This window comes from Caretta caretta, chromosome 15 (genome assembly GCF_965140235.1).
Source record: "Caretta caretta isolate rCarCar2 chromosome 15, rCarCar1.hap1, whole genome shotgun sequence".
NCBI lineage: Eukaryota > Metazoa > Chordata > Testudines > Cheloniidae > Caretta > Caretta caretta.
The window spans coordinates 23,948,315-23,964,314 of NC_134220.1; the positions used below are offsets into that span (position 1 = coordinate 23,948,315).

The 16,000-nt window shown below is 44.2% G+C and overlaps 1 protein-coding gene across 4 annotated transcripts in view; it reads right to left on the reverse strand.

Moving 5' to 3' along the window:
• Positions 1-16,000, reverse strand: part of TMEM132B (transmembrane protein 132B) — a 421,597-nt gene that overhangs the window by 350,260 nt on the left and 55,337 nt on the right. Inside the window, exon 2 of one of the 4 annotated variants that reach the window (XM_075120018.1) lies at positions 7,923-8,078. The exons of the other annotated variants lie outside the window; for them this stretch is intronic. Coding sequence (XP_074976119.1) covers positions 7,923-8,078 — 156 coding nt within the window. The remainder of the gene's footprint in view (positions 1-7,922; positions 8,079-16,000) is intronic. 4 annotated transcript variants of the gene reach the window in all.

Here is a 16,000-nt window from a genome sequence, read left to right on the forward strand (position 1 = left end):
GTACAACTTTTTTTCTTTTTTTTTTAAGCACAAAGATCTTAATGACTAATTTTACCCGGAGCAGAACAGAAAAATGATGGCTTTTTAGCCACTTGCCACACTGCTAGTACTGAAATGAGGTCAGCAGGAAACAGTTAGAAATCCTCCATTTATCCAAACAAGTATAATTATTAACAATATTGCAAACCGGGGCGGGAGGGGGAGGGGGCGGGAAAACAGTTTAGCAGCTTGGCAGCTCTGCCACCATCATCAGAAAATACAAGAGACCCAGCCATTAAACTCTACATTCAAGGGCCTTCAACACACTACATCTACCAGCGGGTGAGTCAAAGAAGCATTTTGGAAAAACCAGCTGAAGAGGCATGTAGTCAACCCAGGACATCGCTCATGGACAGTTAGAGACATTTAAAGAAAAAATTAACATTGGGAACCAATTTACTTTTGCTGCTCTGTGAAACAATCATGCCGCAGGAATTGCAAGTAAATGGCTGGAGTTCACATAGCTGGAACAGTGAAGAAAACAGCATAGAACTTTAATGGCTATATGAAATTCAATTGAAATTGATGGCTGGAAAAGTAAAACATTTTAACATCCTGTCAATGTAACATCAGCATAAACACACACACACACACACACACCCCCAATGGCTGAGGACCAATTTCCCCCAACACTGCAATCTGTTCACAGAAGCACCATATAAGTGTCTATCGTTCCCATAGGGCTGTCAAAAAAATGGGGGAAAAAATCTTCTCTCTTCCCTCATACAGTAACTTAAGCAGTAAATGAATATTCTAACGTCCACAGACTTTGCACCACTGAGATTTTTCATTTAAAGCCCATACATTGTAAAAGTGGCAATCCATTATTATAGCCTGTCCCATCCATTTCTTGGAAAGATTGGAAACTGCTTTTGTGTTTCATCTTCGTTTGGAGCCATAACTCATAAGATGTCGAGGCTGTTTGAGCAGATTTTGTATCAACCATCTGTGGCTGACGTACTTTTCAAACACTGATCTCTTTTGTTATGGAGTCTGTTTCCAGCAAACAAATGGAAATACTGTTGATGGGGGTGTACTTTTCTAACATCTCAAAATATTGTTTTGCAGGGTTTTTTTTAAGAGTTTGGCAGAAGGTGGATAAAAAGACAAAACATTCTGACTGAGTAAAGAAAAATAATTTGTTACAGTTAGCCTACAATGTTATTTTTTTAAACAAAGTTACGTTACTAATTTTGGGCCTAAGTCCCAAAGCCTTTTCTCAGGCAAATCTCCTGTTACAGCTTCAGCGGGAGACTTGTCTGGGGAAAGCATTCTGAATTTGGCCCAAACATTTCAGAATTATACCTTACATAAACGGGGCTTGAATAAGTACCTAGGATAAAAATTTCCAAAAGCTCCTGTGATTTAGGAGCTTAAATCCCACTGACTTTCCATGGGACTTGGGCTCTTAACTGCGTAAGGCACGGTCTACGCTGAAAACATAGATCAACTTAGTTACTGCACTCCGGGGGTATGAAAAACCACAGGACTGAGCGCCGTGGCTGTACCAGTTTAACCCCTGGGGTAGATGCTTCCATCAACCTCGCTACCATCGCTGGGGGAGGTGGAGTTCCTGCAGCGACGGAAAAGCCCCTTCCATGGCTCTAGTCTGCGTCTACGCGTTGAGGCTACACAAACGCACCGCCACTGCTGTGTAGTACCCGCAGCGGAGACATGGCCTTGAAAACAGGATGATGATCAATTCCTAAATCACTTGGGTGATTTTTGAATAATATTAATCTCTAGAGCCTGATTCTGAGAAAAGGAATGAATGCTATGTGGCAGATGCTAAAGCACAGTTGGAAAGCGCTCAGATACCATAGGGATGAACACAGAACCTGTATAATTTTCAGAGGTGTTGAGCACCTACAGTTCCCACCTCTGAAGATCAGTCCATGGAGTTACATATTACACTTCCTACATAAACTCCCTGGCACGAGCAGAGGGAAGTGTTCACGTGGGCAGCTCACACAGTTACAGTGTAACTGAACTTGTTCCAGCGTGTTGTACCAGTTGATTCATGGTTAGGCTTTGAAATGCAAATTAATCATTATAACTTTTAATTGAGCTAATGTAAGCATCATATGTTCCTAATTACACAATGCAGAGGGGAAAAAAACTATTGCAAATGAATGTAACTGCTTAATCTAATCAGGATGGCAAGTTGTGTTTTAATTACAAATTGGTGTGCACAGGCAAAGCATCTGCTATGATTTAGTGGCTATGGTCCTGATGCGCAGAAGACCTGGTATTCTGACATCCCTCCGCATGCTGTTCAAGCCTACAGGTGCCAAATATCAACCACCTCCTTTCTCCTCCCCACACACAAACATGGAAACCCACATTCTGAATGTGCCAACATGCCCATGGCCCCACTGCAACTTTTACTGGGGGCTCTCTCCACGAACACACCTGTGGGATTTCAGCATCTGCAGCGCGCGTGTTCACACTTCCTCAGGCACTGGGTGTTACACGGGACCATCTAGCCTCCTTGCTGTTTCTCCAGCAAAGGAAACCCTGTCCTTAAAACGGCCTTCGCCCCCACATCTCTCCACTCCTGCGCTGTATAATCAAGGCTGCCTAAGACCTCCTGTATTCCTCTGCACCTACAGTCCTGGAGAACTCAGACTTAGCCCTTAGAAATGACTCCCCATTTTAAGCTGTGTAACAGTTTTCACACATATAGGCTGAGATCTTCAAAGGCACTTAGGGGACCTGGGCACCCAATTCTCATTAAAACTGGATGGCACTTGAGTGCCTAAATCCCATAGGTGGCTTTTAACATCTCAGCCTTAGAGTAAAAGTTTGCACACTAGGTCTTAATTTAGCCCAAAAGGGTTGAATCCTGCTCACCTTACTCCCACATTTAGCCCCATCTGATAGGCCCCAGAGATGGAAAACAACATATCAGAGATGAGCACACAGAATAATTAGTTAAATATGGGGGTAGCATTTAGTTTCTTACCTTTTATACATAAATTAAAAAAGAAACTCTATTTAGTCCAGCTCACTATCTGTCAGTTTTGCTTTACAAAAATCAAAGTGCCATTGGAGTTCATTTCCTTGACACTCTTACAAATCAAAACACTGGGAAATGCATTTAAAAAATCACTCCCCGACAAAGACTTTGTAATCTGAGCTAGAGCCCGGAGCAAATTTTTTACAACCAGATTAAAAACCCCTGCATATTGTGGATTTTAATGGACAGGCTGATAGAACTGAGTGACTATAACATAAGGGAACACAGTTGCATAATGCATCACCCTGAGTCTGTATTACTGCGAGATATGGGAAGATGACAATGTTTGCTGCCCGACTCTACCTGAGGGTCAGAAAAATATTCATTTGCCAATAACTCCGCTGGTAATTAACTGGAGTGTTTCCGGGAGGGAAGAATACCTCTGAAACATTATGGGGGTTACAACATGGTATCTAAAAAGCAAAGACAAGCTGTTTTTTCCTCACATTCTTTCATTTGATGTGGTAACTCTGATTTACCAAAAGGATTAATAAAGCCTCATGGTTTCTGAGCACACTCGCGTGTGTTTCAGATTTGCCCAGCAAAACACATTAAAACTAAAAACATTAATCATTTTTTTTAAAACATTAGGGCACGGTTTACTGTGGAACAATCTCCATTTCTCCCACTAAGTGGACAGATGGATTGCTACTTTGAAATTGGGTACAGTGTGGAATTTGGCAGAGGTCTCCAATTTGGCAATGTCTCCAGCCTCACTTCTTTCTTCAAATTCACTGTCTTGCAGAGGTTTGGTGTATGAGATGCACTAAGCAGACTGAAGAGCTCTTTTAAGGCAAAAAAGTCTTAGTCTCATTAAGTATTATTTTTAAGTAGCAGAACTTGAAGTTCTAAGGAAATGCTCATCACCACCACCTTTTTTCCAGTGTCCAAGTTGGGTAGGGACAGCTTCTGTTGGTTTCTTGGCTTTGGTACCTAGATTGCCAGCCACCACAAGTCTTAGCTCATTTTACAGATGGGAAACTGAGGCACAGGGAGCCAAGTGATTCTCCCATGCTCACACAAGAAGTCTGTGGCAAAACAGGGTCTTGAAGCCAGGTCTTACATGTCCCGGGTCAGTGCACCAACCACCAGGCCATCCTTCCTTTCAAGAAAATGATCAGTTTCTTCAAATAATATTGCGTTCTCCAAAAAAATAATATGTAAAGGCCCAATCCTGAAACACTTATTACCCTGAATAGTTCAGTGAGACTTCTTGCCGCAGTAACTCAGTACAGCAACAAGCATCTTCAGGATCTGCCCATCAGCCAGCAACCCTTGTTCTGCTCTCCCTTTTACTCTCACAAGGGAAATAAGGGTGGGCTAGGCCAGTACTTGGAGGGGGCCTCCTCTCTAAAGAGCTCCTTGATGCTGCAGGAAGTGGGATCAGTTCAGACGGTGTTTCTTAGGGCCTGGCCTGACCAGCATTCACTGCCAGACATGGTGCTTGTTATGGGGCACGGGCCCGTTCAGGATAATAGATTGCAGTCAACAGCGACCCTTTCAAGCTGATGAAAACGGACAGACAAAAGAAATATTAATTTTGAGCTCATAAGAAACTATCATGAACAGCAAATTCCCCAGCCATAAAAATGGCTCTGCATATATCAATGAAAACCAGAGCCTCAGTGAAAACCAGAGCCTGATGCTGGCTGGAGCCAACCTCTGGAGCAAACTCCAAGATTACAGCAAGCAGACTCAAAAGGCATGAAAGCAATCTCTGAACAAAGCTAAACGCAATGTTAAGACTCCAGAGTACATACTTACCCACCCATTTCTTAGCAAGCCATGTGAATAGGCTTGCAGCCTAAGTATCCTGACTTGTCCGTATCTTCAGCTGACTTTCTGATATATGGGTCAATACTTGTTTATCTGACGAAACATGTCAACTCATTTTTCTTCAGCTTTCAGAAATACCTTTTAAAACAGCCATTTACTTTAACCCTAAATCATCTGCCTATGCCTGTCTTCACTCAGAGAGAGGAAGCCCAGCAGAGTAAGACACAGGTAATTCCCCTTGATCTGAAAGCTCACTTTCTAAATCAAATCAATTTTTCCTAACTTAATTTGTCTAATCGAAATCACTGACCCATGCAGTGTTCTCACAATCCTTTGACAAGAGCTGCACCAATTGAAGCAAGGCTAAAACGCTTCAGCCAGACCAATTCATGGAACTCTTTAGAGGAATTCTTTCGTTGCTGTAATTAATTTTTTAAGTGCCTCAGTGGGATGCTCCGAATTCAAACCCAGGCCAGGGAGTAATGATTATGCTAATGGAAAAAGCTGTGCAGTAAATAATTGTGTGTGTGCTGCTGAAAGAGATCGTTTCCAACGGAGAGCTGATGCCACATTTTGTAGATAACCACTTACATGAGAACATTCCCAGTACAGAAGCCTGACACAGTGATTCCCAGACACTAGTGTGATTACACCTCTCTTGCATTGGGACCTTCAGGCTTCCCCCTCCCTACTTCACTTGTGAGTCCGTACTGGATTTACAGCTCTGCCATCCTTCTCTCATTCAGCCATGTGCACTTGAAGTCCTCATGGACCTATAGGGCATTTTAGAGCATACACGGAACCACCCAGCTCCACGGGCCTGATCCTGCAGGGGTTGACTGTCTCTTGAAAGACACTGAGCACCCTCAACTCCCATTGACTTCAGCAGAAGTTAAGAGCACGCTGTACCTCCCGAGGGGTTGCGGGATCAGGGCACTCTCTGGTAATCCTGTACAATGGCCTCAAAAAGATTGCAAGCCATAGGCCAAGATGCAGACGTGATCTCTAATTTTAGATGCCCAGAAGTGAGACATCCAAGATCCCAATTCTCCACTGCCATGGAGACCTGTGCACAGTGGCTATCTAGAAAAAGGGCATGACAGTATTTCTAACGCACTTTGAGATCTACAGGGGAGAAGCATTAAATAAGAGCTAGGTGGTGGTATTGGTCTAGCTCTGCCCAGTGGATTTAGGAGGGGAAAGTGTCTCAACTTCAGACGACATTAACATTTATATGACTTGTTTTTAATGGAGATGAGTTTTCTGGCCCAAATTCACTGACGCTAACAAATTTCAATGGATTCCTTTCAAATGAAATACAATCAGTGAATAAGGGCATATCATTTTGGTTATATAGAAAAAAAAAGGAAGAAACCTTTTTATATTAATTCCAGTGGCTGCCAGAGATGAACAAATAATAATGCTGATAACAAATATACTCCATTATTGCAAAACAGGGCAGAGAATGTCTTAGTGCAAGATGATGTTTTTAGAGACAGTGTGACTCTACCTTCCTCCTTTTGGTTCTTGATGAGCCACAGAGTATGCTTTCGCCGTGTTCAACTAAATTCCCGTGTCCTTTATTGTATAGATAACTTACAACTGTCATATATTTATCCACCTGCACAGAACTCATTTTTCTAGCCACTGTCCGGCCACCATTTAAATAGTTCCTTTTGTTACCAACTCTTCCATCAGCTAATGCAAGGATCTAAAGGGTGTAAGCACTGAAGAGGAAGAGGAATAGCTTAGGGTCGTCCAAGGGACAGAGCTAGAAATCATGGAATGCAACTGAGGGAAGGGGAAATTTAGGCTGAATATCAGGGAGGTCTAATAGACTGTGAAATGGTCTGCCAAAGGACACAGTAGACGCCTCGTTGCTGGAGTCATTTAAAAATGGACTAAACAATCCAGCATTGTGGGAGGGGATGGAAAAGATGACTTAATGGGTCTTTTCCATCTCTTATTCCTATGATTCTGTGCAACTGATGCATGCGGGTAGCTGAGTGTCCCGTGCTAAAAAAGATGAGAGCGCAGAGAAGCCCATGATGTGTCTCGGTCTGCATGGCCACAGAGCTGCTGCTATTAGATCAAACTTTTTAGACCCTGGATTTCAACTTCTATAATTAAACTAAAATCTAGTTCACTAAATGCACACACACATTTTCTTCTTTCTTTCCCCCATTAAGCAATGAAAGAATTTAATAGGACTTTGCTCTTCGATGCGGTCTTCCGCCCAAGGGCTTTACAAACACCTGTGACACTTACACTCACCACCCTGTGAGCTGGGATAGCAGTAGCATTCCCATTTTACCGCTGGAGAACTGAAGAGCAGACACACTCACTGCCCGATTCCCAGAGCTGCTGAGCACCCAGTGACTTGATGAATGTTACCAAAGAAGTTCATGGCAGAAGCAAGAATACAATCCAAATCTCTCAACTCATACTTCTGTGATTAAAGCACCAGACCATCCTTCCTCCCTTTAAGGTTACTGTGGGGTTCTTCTCTTCTCTGAATCAAAAATGTCACTCCTGAGTGAGTAGCAAACAGACTGTTTCTCTTTGGCAGCCACAACTGCTGTGTTTCCGGTGTGTTCAAGGATTCCCTGACCTAGAGTCTATGGATTCTGCCTGTATCTTTCTATAGGAAGTTCTGGGTACCACATTTCTTCCTTTCAAAGCAGCACATTCCATTAAATGTAATAACTCCCCACCCCTACCCCATTGCAATCATGCAGCTGCCAAACTAACTGATAGCAGGTCCTAAACAAAGATACACATTAAGCATGTGTGTCATTCATGAGAGTGGTGGGGTCTGGAGTCCAACTAAGAGTCTGCTAAATAACATAAAATGGTTCTTTTTTCCAACTTGGGAAATTCTTTATGAAAGATGTCCAAGTCTCCTTTTTGACAAGGCAATGCCTGGATCCTGCCGGTGTCCTGACATCTAACGTTGCACATAAAATGCATAAACAACATAAATGCTGTTGCTTCCACTGCTCTCCCGATCAGAGAAACTAGATTAAAATCATCTGCTGGCAGGTTTATTACATGGCTGGCAAGAAGATAAGGGTACCATGCACCATACCTCTGCACTTAACAAGAGATGAATCTCTGCTTTGCCATCTCTTTTTCAAATGTTTCCATATTAACAAAAGAGACCAAAGATGTAGGCAGGCACCTTTAACGGAATCATCAAAAGGATCTTGATTTCTTTCTTTGGTAAGAAGAAGGACTTTTCTTCCTGCAAAAAAAAAATATTATCTTCCACAGGCAAACTCTTCATGGAGTTCCCTTAGAGGTGGTGAGATTCCCCTAACACACTACCCGCAACTTAGCACCAGGCTGAGACAGTGGTTCAATACTAGGGAGTATCTGTCCTGTGAGCGGTAAAGTCCCTCATTAGGGACCAACTCAAATAAGCAAGCGCTACTCACTCCACAGGCTGGGAGAGAGCCCTTAAGATCCCAGGGCCCTTTTCGCAGGAGTAGGGATTTTAGACTCAAAGTCTAAACTAGACTCTGATTTAGGTCATTACATTGGTCTGTTTAAATTCCCCAGTGATTTCAATTGTATTCTTCTTCCCTTCCCATTCTGAATAGCTTTGTAGCATTGCCATTTGTTGTTAAATATATATATATATTTTCTAACTTCGGTACTTATTACCATAACGTCTGGAGGTCTCGCATTCTTTACTGTATCCAGCTTCACAGCATTTATGGCCAGAAGGGACCATTAAATCATCTAGTGGCATCTAATTTTCATCCAGATAGTTAATCCTTCAACACCCATGTGAGGCAGGGTTACTGTGAGTTCTATGGAACCCATTTTTCAGGTGGGGAAGTGAGGCCCAGAGAGACGAAGGGCTTAGATCTACCCAGGAACTTTGGCATCTAATTGACACCTGAGGTGCCACAGATCCTCAAAACCTTAGCTCAGCTACTTAACCGTGCAGGTACCTAAATCCCCTTGGCCCCAAAGTTTCTATCAGTGGGCAGGCACAAAACTGCTTAAGTCCTGACAACCCCAAGCTCCTTGGCAGCCTAGCTGATGCCCAAGTCTCCAGAGGCGCTCTGGCCATTGCCCTGCTTATCTCACCTGAGGGGCCTGAGCCCGCGGGTGTTCTCAGAGCATGCCTATTGGGCTGGGCCTTACACAAGAGAAAGCCAGCAGTGACCAGATCAGCAATGTGCTTTGCTGGGGCTGGGACATGTGCATGTCCCAGACTACCCAACTGCCTAGTGGTTAGGGCACTGCCCCAGGTTGTAAGACACCAGTTTTCAAATCCCTGCTCTGTCTGATTTCAAACAGGGACATGAAACCAGGATGCCTGCATCCCAGGGGAGCTCCCAGGCTCCCACACTGTTAAGCATTCTGGGTGCAGGGGGGTCTCCATCTGTCATGTTGATCCTGTGTCTGCTTCATATAAATATTCACTGGGCCAGACAGAAAGACTGACTCTGTAACCAGGTGGTCGGGGCACTTCTTGGGACGTGGGAGACTGGAGTTCAAGTCCCTGAACCAAATTACTGGGTGGGCTATTGGCCATCATTGCATAGGGGGTCACTCTCTCCTCCCGAGAAAGGGCTGGCCCAGGTCAGCCCTACCTCCAGGAGAGGCGTCATAGCTGCGACTCCCAAATAGAGTTAGGGACTCTATTTGGGACTCCCAAATAAAATACCGTAGAGGGGTGGGGCCTGAGCCCCCACCTTCTCCTCAGCATTTCCTACTGGCTACCTTAGGCCACTCCCTGCTCAGCTTGCTGGTTTCTGAGAATCCCATTTGTAGGCACCTAACTGTCCCCATGCCTTGTACAGGGAACCGAGGGGCCTAACTCAGGGCTGGGAATTCTACTAGGTGGCAGGGCACCTAAAAATTAGGCACTGCAAATTCCTTTGGGGATCTAGCCCTAAGCGACTTGCCCACAGCCACATCAGGAGCCTGCGGCAGCATCAGGGAAGTGAACTCAAGTTTCCCCAACTCACAGAGTAGCACCCTAACCACCAGATCTCTCTTTGGTTGCTGTTTTCCATCCCAGTGGTGGGGGAAGTGATCACCCAGAGAGAATCTGCAAAGCAATTTGAGAGGAGCACAGCTGTACAAATAGAAGATATTGGAAACGGCATATAAAAAAAACCATATGCAGTAGGCTCTGGCCTAGTGGAAGACTGTGATGTTTGCTCCTGGCATACGTACCTCCCTCCCTTCCATGAGGACAGAACTAAGCGAAACGTCTTCCCCAAGCTCGTCACAATGTTGTTGTTTTTTTTCCTTCTTCTTCTTCTGGTGAAAAATCTGATGCCACACTTCGCTCCTGTCTTTGCCTGAAGTGGCAAGAGACCGTGAGGGTGTAATCAACTCTTTTAAAATGATCTTAAACGACAGGCAAATTGATCCAGTGGTAAGTCTCAGCTGCTTTTGCACTTGAACAAACTGGTTTTCTGTGAAAAACAGTGTCTACACTGCCGTTCAATAACATCACTCCTGAAATATGCATACCTGCCTTCATTTCATCACCAAAGTTTGGAAGAAAAGCAGTTTAAAATACACACACAAAATCTGGAGTACCTCATAAATTAATGAAGTTTTCCCAGCTCTAACACCCACCTGTGTAACCAAAGAACAATTGAAAGCCTGTTGTAAGAGTATTTTTGGATTATCATCATCATCACCAACATATATATTGCCCTTGTGCCTAGAAGCCAGCCAGGTCAGGATCCCAATAGGCTCGGTACCGTGCAAACATATGGCCCCTTCCCCAAAGATCTTACTCTGAATATATCACAGTGGTCAGCCTCCAGGGTAGGCAGGGCAGCCGATCGTACAGCAATCTGAGCCACATAAGGACCTAGACAGAGTCAGATACAGTGTGCCCTTTACCCACTGCTGTAACTCGCCTCAGAGGACATCTCTGCATGTCAGTTTTGCCTCTTTGCTTTCAGATGTCGACAGCCTCCACTGAAGGACCATTTGGGAAAATTCCTGACAATGTGGAACAGAATCATCTTCCACTACCTAAAAAGCACCGAGGGACATAAACAAGTGGTAATTCTCACTGAAAAGCCTTAAAGTGAGAATATTTGAAGGCTGTACTTGGAGAGTGTTTATGTGCAATAATCACATTCCAATGCACCAGCAGAGCAATTGTCAAAGGTGAGTGCTAGCTTTCTGTTAAAAAAAATTCCAGCCACTGCCTGTCATTAAAAGCATCAAGTGTCTGATGAAATTTCAAGGGGCCTGATTTTAATCTCCCTTAACCATCCATTCCAGCAGAGTTGGTCCTCACTTACATTCGTATGAGAGAGCAGAATGAGGCCCGCTATCATTGGTAAATTAGAAAGTGAAGAACAGGCAAGCACAGACTCTGATCTCAGTTACGCCACTATGTAAACAACTCATGACAGAGGAGTTAGTCCGGATTTACAACTAGTGTAACCAAGGAAAGAATGTGGCTTATTAAACAATAAGTATGGCAAAGTCACAGGCATGCATCTCTCTGGAAAACATGGTCCACTGAGTGGCTGATAAGTAACAGATTAAGATTTTTAAACCAACAAGGTTTAAACAAAAAGGAATAGGGTTTTACAGAACACATGAGACCAATTTTTCATAACTGGCTGGCTATGCTGCACTTCCTGAATATGCATGGCTCCTTCACGCATGCCAAATGCACAGTTACGTGAACAAAACGAGTATCTTTGCACATAGACAGATAACTTTGCACATACCCATCTGAAGATGTCAGTACCATTCTGTGCCCAGTACTGCTTCCACAGAGAGCTTTACAATTGACATCAGTGGGAGCAGCTTGATGAATTAATGCAGTCTGAAGCTATATGTCTCTGTACCCAGTACAGTACTCTATTACCAGCAGGACAGTGGGGTGGGAGGAGGTATTGTTTCATATTCTCTGTGTGTATATAAAGTCTGCTGCAGTTTCCACGGTAAACATCTGATGAAGTGAGCTGTAGCTCACAAAAGCTCATGCTCAAATAAATTGGTTAGTCTCTAAGGTGCCACAAGTACTCCTTTTCTTTTTGCGAATACAGACTAACACGGCTGTTCCTCTGAAATCTGTACCCACAGTCACCCCACCCTGTGAGCAACCCCGTTCAACAACCAGGGCAACAATCAGCAAGCAAGTCCTTAGCAGCATCATGGTGTCTTTGGCAGGCACATGTCTAGGGAGCTAGAGCATGGGACAGGAGGCACAAAGGTGAAATCCTGGCCCCACTGAAGTCAATGAGAGACTTCAGCAGAGCCAGGATTTCACCTAACATCTCCATGCAGATGACACGCTGGGGATCTGAGGTCTGGACACCCTGCTTCTCCCATAGGAAAGCAAATCCTGCCACCATGAGGTCCCAAAATATCAATTTAGAGGGAACTCCGTAAGTGGAACCTCAGGGAGTTTTCCCCTCCCCCGTGCCCTCTTCCCGCAGTGATTCCTGTAGCGGGGCCAGTCTAGCCCTATATGGGTCCATTATAAAGAATAAGCAGCACCTACTGTGTTAATGCCAGTTTAGTCACTGGGACAGCAGTGTTTCGAGTGAGTGTCTCAAAGCCTGGATCGTGCCCAGTAGTAAAATACACCAAAACTAATTGTACTGTATGGATTTTTGTATGTAACTATTTTGGAGTGGAAACCTAAAGAGAGACGATCGATCAGCTGAAAAGTCTGATTTCAGTGAACGGAGCTTTGAGACCAAGCTTGACAAATTGAAGAAAATGATCAAAAATTGAAACACGCTGAATGATTTTCTAGTGTTTGAAATATACAAAATCAGGGTGGCGTGTCAGTGACTGAAGAATATTGAGCAAGGACAGGACTGTACTCTCGCTGGACCAGATTCTGATTTCAGTAACAATGCCATAAATCCAGAGTAATTCCATTTATTTCAGTGGAGCTACACCAGATTTAGATCAGAATCAGAGTGTTTGAAATATATTCCTTTAGTGGGTCTTTCAGCAGGAGGCAGCATATGATTCTACACGCACACATAAAGCTCCATTGTGAAAAGTAACCTTATCAGATGAAATATTTAAATCTAACGGATGCTGTACTAACCTGTAAACATAATCTGCATTTTTAAACTTCTTGTGTGATCACATTTTAGAAATTTCTTGTACAATGGATACTCTGGGTTTTTAGTGTCAAAGATGGCTCTGCATAAAAATGCTGCCATATTCTGTAGCTAGAGTAATAGGCAGGGAGATACACACATATATAATCCCCCTCCACCTCTTCCATTCCAAGCACTTTTTTGCACGCAAGGATCTTCCTGGCCTGCGTACATTTTACAGCCATTAAGGCAGTAAATTCATTAAACCAAAAGTGAGTAAGCTCGGGAAGACCCAGTCCCGAGCTCTCCACGGCTCACCCAACAAGCAGACAACAGCACTGATGCCCGCTCACCTGCACAGAAGGAGACAGTACCTCCTGTTGATCAAAAGTGACCACTGCAACCAGTTCAGAAATACCTGGAGGGATTCGAAAGAGAGTCCCATTCAGCTCTTCCTACCTGCAAGGAGGCTAATTGCAATGCCTTAAGGATGGGAAGGGTTACAGGTGGAATCAGGCAGGCATGTGAAAAGTCGGGCAACTCATCCAGGTCATCCACAGGATACCTAGTCACATAACCTTAGAGACAGTTTCACTGCTGCCAGGCTGAGCCCCGGCAACAGACCAAGGACCACTACCAGGAAGATACACTCCAGAGCAGGGCATATGGGGCCGCTAGCAGCCAAGTGTGCGCACCCTGCTTGAAGCCCCACGCACTCCAGTTATTGTGTCACCAGAGACAGGGGAATGATCTCTCCACTGGATCCTCACAAAGTGATTTGAGCAACACACTGGAGAACAAACAAGTCGAGTCCACTTCAGAAAGCCGTCCAGAACACGGTGATGAGAACACAGAGCAGAACAACTGGTCCGAGACACAGAGGTGCCCACAGAGCTGTCTGAATAAAGCCCCAGGTTGCCATGGCTCTGGGGGTATTAAATAGATGAAATGGTCGGGGTGAAACAGTAATGTACCACAGACGATTCCTGAAAGGTGCTTGTTAAAATGTGACCACCTTGCAGACGGAAAGCTTGGGAAGATTTCCCTGCCTTTCACTGTTCCTCACCTCTCTGGTCCACAAGCAAATGCACTCAAAGCCTATCAGGTGATGAGCAAACGTGTTGTGGGAGTTTGTGAGCAGGGTGTGAACTCCAGCTGTTTTACTGCACACCCTGTATTTCATTCACAGTGACCCCCTTCTAACGGGCTGGGTTTAGTAGCAGTGAGCAATAACACTAAAATTAGCATTTTCTCTCTCAAGGTTGGCTGCTCCTAGGGCTTCCCTGAAAAGACCATGCCATCCTAGACCTCAGCTCTTGCACCCAGAAAGACACTTGGATCCCTTGATACCTGTTCTGTTCATTCCCTTTGAAGCACCTGGCATTGGCCGTTGCCGGACCATCGGTCTGACCCAGTATGGCCAGTCTTATGTTCCCTTTCACCAAGACCCATGCACCCTTACATCCAGAGGAGAGTTAATGTACGCACCTGCTAATGAATCAGGAAGAAATAACCAGCATATCCCTGCAGGATTCCAACACTGCTAAAGTGTAGGTCAACAGAAGCTGCTGCCACCCTGTTGAGCTACTGGTTGCATGGGGGGCAGCATTCCCCCTGAAGAGAAAGCAATGAGCCTATCCTGCCAGTCCCATCATTCCCCCTTAAACCTCCTCATTAGGCCTTCACCTGTATCCTTGAGGCCAATGGAGACTATAAGTAGAATAAAGCCTGCAAGATCTGGTCCTTACTAATGACAACTTCCATGCTCCCAAATGAATGACTGCCTAAGCCAGTGATACTCAGACTGCGGCTCTTGAGCCATGAGTCCCTCTAATGTGTCTCCTGTGGCTCTTTGCAACACAATATTAAACCACTGTGTGATTTAATTATTAACTAATCTAAGTTATTAACCAATCAGGATGCTTTTACTGTGTTATTAACCAACAGTAGTTGATAAAATACTTGGTCAGGCATTTTGCTGGGAGAATTTTATATATATATATATATATACACACACACACACATATACATACACACACTCTTTATATAAAACTAAATATTTAAATATGATATATAGTACTATAGTATATTAAAAATGAATTCACATGACTGTGGCTCTTTTGAATAATGTTAATCGCTAATTTGACTCCTGAACCACTGAGGTCTGAGCATCACTGGGCTACACTAGACTCATTAGAAGTGAGGAGAGGAACAGAAAAACAGGAAGGGGAACCACGTTGTGGCTGAAATTCAATAAATTTGTGCACTGCTCCCCATCTTATAGCTGGCAAGGGTAAAAGGCGAAGAGAGTGGACAAACAGATTTCCCTCAAGGAAACATATTGCATTCTCTCCTCGTTATAACTAGAGGGGAGATGTGGAATATTCTCATTACCTAGAAGTAAAGAGGAGCTGCCAGATGCTTTGAGTAAGATCATTTTAAAATATTCTCCCTATTATGGGTAAACATCAAAGTGTTTGGAAGTTTATTTAAGCAAAAGGACCCAAACCTCAGCAGTACAGGATCTGAACCTCTTGGCTCTGCAGAACCAGGGCTGGCAGTCTCAGATTGAGAGGCTTGCTCATCAAATTCCCTTCGGCTTCTGCTTCTAAGAAGGTCAGAAATGTGCACAAAGTCCACTTTCTTGTAGCCCTTTGGCATTTCACCTTCTGCTGCTACACAGAACCAGCTGATGCAGACGCAAAGATACCCATCGGATATAATGAAGGCTGGGGCGGAGTTCTGAATATTTCCAAGCCTCACAGAAAATTTGAACTTCAGGTGAAGTTTTGTGATGCCCAGAAAGTGCAGCTCACAGACCATAGACTGTCCTGTCATCTACAACCCATGGCCGATGGGCATGACACAGGCCAGCTCTAGTGTGCAGCTAGCCAAGGTGAACAGGTGCACTAGATTAGACAGGCCAAAGAGAAGAGTGGGACTGTGAGGTTTCAGAGTAGCAGCCGTGTTAGTCTGTATCCGCAAAAAGAAAAGGAGTACTTGTGGCACCTTAGAGACTAACAAATTTATTTGAGCATAAGCTTTCGTGAGCTACAGCTCACTTCATCGGACGCATACAGTGGGGAGATTTTATATACACAGA